Source organism: Oratosquilla oratoria, chromosome 12 (assembly GCF_046742065.1).
Source record: "Oratosquilla oratoria isolate Oo_2021 chromosome 12, ASM4674206v1, whole genome shotgun sequence".
NCBI classification, from domain to species: Eukaryota; Metazoa; Arthropoda; class Malacostraca; order Stomatopoda; family Squillidae; genus Oratosquilla; species Oratosquilla oratoria.
Window position 1 is genome coordinate 25908043 of NC_134788.1, and position 6280 is coordinate 25914322.

The window sequence follows — 6280 nt, forward strand, 5'->3', positions numbered from 1 at the left end:
CACATTAATAATTATTATTGGAGTCAGGGTGTATCCTATGACACCTTTGCTCTGTCTACGGTTGCTAATGTAGATGTGTATAAAATGTTGAAGACTGTTAACAGGTCTAAGGCTACCGGACTAGATAATATTCCAGCCAGATTTGTGAATGACTCAGCTGAGCAGATTACTCCCTGTATCACTCACATAATCAATACTTCGATTCAACAGGGCAAAGTTCCCAAAGATTTTAAATTAGCAAAAGTTACTCCTTTGTACAAGAAGGGTAGCAAAACAGATTCCGGTAACTATAGGCCAGTCTCAGTGCTCGGTATTATATCGAAGGTCTTGGAAAGAGTTGTTTATAACCAGGTTTATGAATACATTCAAAGCAATAACTTGTTCTATGATTTACAATCAGGCTTTCGAAAATCATATTCTACTGATGCATGTTTGATCAATTTGACTGATTACATCAAAGGTGAAATTGACAGAGGTACAAACTGTGGAATGGTTATGCTAGATCTCCAGAAAGCCTTTGATACTGTAAATCATGATATTCTATTATTCAAACTACAAGCGTTAGGCTTCAAATCAGATGTTGTTAATTGGATGAGGTCTTATCTAACAGGTCGAGAACAGATTGTGAATGTAAATGGTTCAACATCAAAAGCAGCTAAAATAACATGTGGTGTCCCACAGGGTAGCATTTTAGGTCCGCTTTTGTTTCTTTTGTATGTTAATGACATGAAAGCTGCTGTGAACTGTAAACAGCTGTTGTATGCCGATGATTCAGCCTTACTAGTTTCTGGCAAAGATGTAAATATGATTGAGACGTTACTCAGTGAAGAGTTATTGAATGTCAGCAACTGGTTGTTGGATAACAAATTGTCTCTACATCTAGGTAAAACAGAATCTCTCTTTGGCTCCAATCAAAAACTCAAAAATGCTCACAACTTCAATATCCAATGTAATGATACTAGTATTCAACCTAGGTCTGTTGTCAAATATCTTGGAACAGAAATTGATCAAAATGTGTCGGGAGAAGTTATGGCACAAAAAATTATTAAAAGTTTCAGCTCCAGAACAACATTTTTGGAAATAATACAAAAATACCTAGATGTAGATACACTGAAGTTACTAGCTTCGGCCATGGTTCAGTGTCATATTGACTATGCTTGTTCTTCCTGGTATGGCAACCTATCTCAAAAATCCTAAGAGTAATCTTCAAATATGTCAAAACAAACTAATCAGGACTGTTTTGAAAATTCATCCACGTACTCATCTAGATTATACGCATTTTAAACTGTTAAATTGGTTACCTGTTGAGAAACGTGTTGCTCAGTTAAAGCTTAATCATGTTCACCAAATTGTGAACGACTCTTGTCCCAGTTATTTGTCAGATACGTTTACACTTGTCAGAAATGCTCGTTCCCTGAGAACTCGTTCTAGTAAGTCATCTGTCATTGTACCTAGGTTTAACAGTTCGTTAGGGAAAAGTACTTTCAAATACACTGGTGCTATTGATTGGAACTCTTTACCGACCAACATTCAATCAATTGTATCTAAAAGTAGTTTTAAAAAATCAGTTAAATGTTATCTTTTAGACACTGTTCTCTCTGAAGAAAATAGTTTATATGTTTAATTTACACTTCTAATAATCCTAATTTACACTTCGTATAACCTAGCTTTTCTATGATAATCCTCTCCTAATTGTAATATGAGGACCACAGTGGAAATAAGTCTTTTGAGTTTCTGTGCCATCCTCGGATGTACAATTATATATACTGTGTATAATATTGAGTCTTGTATGTATTGTACTCATTGTATGTATGATTGTATCCGAATAAAATTCAATTCAATTCAATTCAATTCAACGTCATCCTCGACAGCTTTTTTCAACCAGGATTCCCCGAAACCCTAAGATTCCGCAAAAGGTCTCTAAGGGTTCCGCGAGAACAAGTGAGATAAGCTAATGCACTTTTGATATTTTATTTTATTTCATATACGTAATATAATTAAACACGCACAACATATTCTTGGTTATTGTAATAATGTAATATAGACATCATCCTATCTAATCTATTATTACGATGAAAATGAAATGAGAAAGATATGGTGTTTTTTTTTTTTTTTTTGTGCATGGGGTTCCTTTAGACATGCAATTTATTTTAAAGGTTACGTAATATTGAGAAACGCTGTCCTAGACCATGGTGAATCACTAAAGCACACACGCACACATACGCCCACACACGGATACCGCCCATCACTCTTCGCCGGCCGGTCGTGGCAGAGGAAATCTCATTTCTTCCGCCTGACTTCTTCGTTGACGCTTGCCCACTTTACTGCTCATAGGATCTAATCTTTTGACTACGCTTCAGTAATCGCCCATTGCCTTGCCGTAGGCCAACCGCCCATAGCCTCCTACTCCCTTTCTAACTTTGTTGGATGAGGTTAAGATGAATAAATATACATAAAGTAACCTCACGGTTATATCAATTGATTCTAGCCTCCAACCCCAAGTCTCTTACCCATTCTTCCTAAACCACGACCCCGCGAAATAGATATCCCTAAATATCGCCCGGTGACAATAAGACTCTTTCGTACACAACAATCTTTTTCATTTTCATACAGACTTCTCTTCCACTCCTACAACTACCGATCCCGCGCGAGCGGGTGGTCTATCCTAGCTAGTCCATAGCCCACTCGATATCGCAGTGGTAACATTTAGAGCCGCGTATTCAGCAGTCCGAGTTCAAACGCCCGCCCAGCCCCCACCAAAAGTTTAAATAACTTCGGCTTTGCTTCACGGCGAGCCGGCACTCCAACTCACGTGGGCAAGGAGTTGTAAGGTCACATCATTATCCATTGATCGGGCATACATGAGTTCTCATCCAGGAGGATTACAAATCCAACAAGTGATCGAAAACTATGGTGAATCACTCACACACACACACTCCACATTACTAGAAAAATACAGGTAGATGAAGCAAGTAATTTACATTTCCAAGTATGGTTTCTTTTTTATTTTTTGGTGCGAGTTGTGATTATCGGTCTCGTAAACTGCGGGCATGGGGAGAAAAACCAGCGTTATAGCCATTGCCATTTTTATTACTGTTATCATTATCATTAGTAGTAACAGTAGAAGTAATAGTAGTACTAGTAGTGGTAGTAGTAGCAATAGAAGTAGTAATAGTAATAGGAAAAGTAGAAGCAAAAAGTAGTAGTAATAGTATTAGTGGTAGGAAAATTAGTAATAGTAGAAGTAGTAGTTGTAGTAATACAAGTAACAGTAGTTGTAACAGTGGTAGTATTCGACCTCACCTGAGTTATCCCATTGGTAACTTTAACCCCCCTTTAACATTGTGTCAAACTTTGCAATGTCGGCAGGAAAGAGTGGGATTTGTGGAGATATTAAGTGGACCTCTTAACTGAAGACAACTTCATGAATGACGACGGTGTGTTCTTGTTGCGCCAGAAGGGACGTGGGATAAGGTGCACCTCGCTCTCTTCAGACTCCACGTTCGGCTCCCGCGCACCATCATCGTCAGTCGCCTGTTGATCGTCCTTGTCTGCGTTCAAAGCGTTACGGAGGATGATGTCGAATTCGGGGCGACGTAAAGCGCCCAGGACGAACCGGGTCCCTTCAGCAACACCTGAAGGGGCGAAAGACATCGAAGAATGTGTATGTGAATCTTAAGAAGCTCTAACAAGGGATTCGGACACTGACCTGTGCGTGCGTAATCACGAAGCCAAGCCCAGTTTCTAGCGTCTTGGCTTCGTGATTATGCACGCACAGGTCAGGGTTCGAATCCCTTGGCAGAGGAAGAATCCCTGGATCATACATAGCACTGAAAAAAAAAAAAATGTAGACACAGAGTAGGGAAATAGAAAAATGAGGATAGGCAACGGACAGGAACTGTGAAGTCCCATTAAAGTAGTTTGGAAAGGTGTGACAGCTCCGCTCTATACACATAATCCGTTTACCGTGCATGGTCGATGGATGTTGCTGACCAGACATGAGAAAGTTTTGGTCGCTCATTCCTGATGTGCCTACCAGTTCCCGCGGTACAGTGTCTACATCACCCGCCCTCGGCATGAACATTCTGCAAGAGTAACAAGAGTAACACATGGGTTCGGAAAGAGAAAGAAAGTATGTTCCACGGAGTGGTAATGTAAAATATGACAATAAATTATCAGTAAAAGATCTTACTTGGTCCAAGTGTAGCATATAAAAAAATCAAGCCAATTGATATTGGGTTCCGGATGCTTTTGGCATACTGAGATGGGAAGCATTATTTTGCAAGTCAACAGGAAAACTAGAGTCCATATAACAACCATTAGCAACCTAGCTAGAACCTCTTAATTCCCCACATGCAAGCACACTGAAAGGCTTTTTACAAATTTCCTTCCACATACTACCTCTAACCTTCATTTGAATAACTAGAATATGACTTCGCTCACAGACCTCTAGCCTTCAAGAATATTTCAACAATATGTCTAACATTTGTAATGGTTTACAACTCCTTAGTTCATCATTCAGTTTTGCAATATGTGATGGAATGATAAATTGACATTTGGAGATTAGAATAATGAAACATTGTAACCGAAGTCGTTTTTACTCAAACGAACTTTCAACGGTCAGCGCTAATGAAGCCCGTGGAAGGTCCGTTTGGTAACACTATAACACCTATCAACTCTTACCTGTTCGCTTGTTTTTTTCGGGAACATTCAGTATTCTTCACAAATTTCCTCATGACCTGACTCATTGTCCGTCCATCCAAGGTCACTGGTTAATCAGGAAAGGCGAGGGACAAAGCGTTGGAAAATCCCATAATATTCAACATCCAATCGGAAAGATGACCGGGACAAAAAATTTACAAGTTAATATCTTGCTGCATGGGTAAAATGAAGGTAAGTGCAACTAATAAAAAAATAATATTGACAAAATATCAGACTTGTGCCATAGCCCAGATGATTTGTCCAAGTAATATTAACAATGTTCTGTACCTACTCCACTACAATACATATTATGGGAAAAGCAGACGAGGAAAAGAAAACTAAGATACCTCATCTGTGAATAGCCTATGGGAATATAGTCGACATAATTATTACTATCAGTATGGAACCATGATGATGCTAGGCAAGTTATGCATGTTTCTGTAAAGTAACTGCAATAACTTTAAGTGAGGTGATGCATCAGTCCAGTAACAGTGATAAATGCGATTACAAAAGAATTAGAAAGAATGTCATTATGGAGGGGCGACTACAATAAATATAATCAAGACGCCGATATGGCAGCCTCGCGAATACACTCGCTCCCCATGACGCCTACGTGTGCGGCACCGTATGGAAGGGGTTAAGCAGAAATGATGCTACTACTTTACGGTGCCGATGGTGATGTATGTTTTCCTCACCTGAAAACAATTCAATGATTCAGTGCCTTCAGAAACTACTGCAACACAGTATTATGTAATATAAGCAGGACATGTTTCATTACAAATACACAGCCCAACCCTACAGAATATTCCAATCAGATATGTTAAGGTTGTGTCTGTGCGCTCCCGATCCTGAAGTCTCAATTTGTGTTTGATCGTCTGAGTGGTGAGTGGACATGGGACGGGTACTGTGTTTGAAAACTGTGACCGCGCTTACACGTCAAATGCTGTGAATTTGAACAGCTAGAAGAAGACTTTGCTTGCAGCATCCCAGACTTTCCTAAGAACGCTACAACAATGTGCCCAACATTCATAAAGGTTTAGCTCCTTTCAGTTCATCATTTAGTTTCTCATTATATATGATGCAAAGGTGGGTAAATCTTAAAGATTTACCCAAAAGTGATTTGACATTTGAATACTGGAAAAAAAAAAAAAAAAACGAAAGATTGTAACCGAAGTCGTTTCCACTCAGACGAACTCACAATATTTAAGGAGAATCGGCACAGACTTGTTCGATATCAAATGGAGCTTGTTTGGAACCTGTAGGGTCGTAATGTCAAGCGGTGTTGTTTCCATCACCGTGGATACTGTTATTAGTGTGTATGAAGCTGGACCAAAAAATATTCTTATTAGATTTTTCCAAGGTCTGAGTTTCAATGCAGTGTTTATAGCTGTACTTGTAGTTAATAATGGTTTGTTTTTTGGTATATTGTGGTCTCCAATGTATGTTCTGCAGTAGATGTTTTAGTTTTAAGCAATTTTGTGTACTTTGTAGGCACAATGAGGTGGTAGCGTGATCCAAAGGGAAATTGTGTTTGTGTCCGAGGCTGCGTCAGTTTAGGTCCTGGGCTAATCGTGTGGCT

The 6280-nt window shown here is 39.2% G+C and overlaps 1 protein-coding gene across 1 annotated transcript; it reads right to left on the bottom strand.

The window, feature by feature from the left end:
• Positions 1-3392: 3392 nt before the first annotated feature.
• Positions 3393-5337, bottom strand: LOC143030617 (uncharacterized). Its single transcript, XM_076193781.1, has 3 exons — positions 4684-5337; positions 3967-4085; positions 3393-3635 (listed from the first exon to the last, which is right to left on the bottom strand). Exons 1-3 carry the CDS (start codon positions 4746-4748, stop codon positions 3394-3396), a joined length of 426 nt encoding a protein of 141 aa, XP_076049896.1. The 5' UTR covers positions 4749-5337; the 3' UTR covers position 3393.
• Between the last annotated feature and the right edge of the window lie 943 nt (positions 5338-6280).

Coding starts and splice junctions, on each gene's coding strand:
- LOC143030617 (XM_076193781.1), bottom strand. CDS start 4,748: ATGAGTCAGGTCATGAGGAAATTTGTGAAGAATACTGAATGTTCCCGA. Junction 4,086..4,683: donor CGAAAAAAACAAGCGAACAG/GTAAGAGTTGAT, acceptor TTACTCTTGCAG/AATGTTCATGCCGAGGGCGG. Junction 3,636..3,966: donor ACATCCATCGACCATGCACG/GTAAACGGATTA, acceptor TCGCCCCTTCAG/GTGTTGCTGAAGGGACCCGG.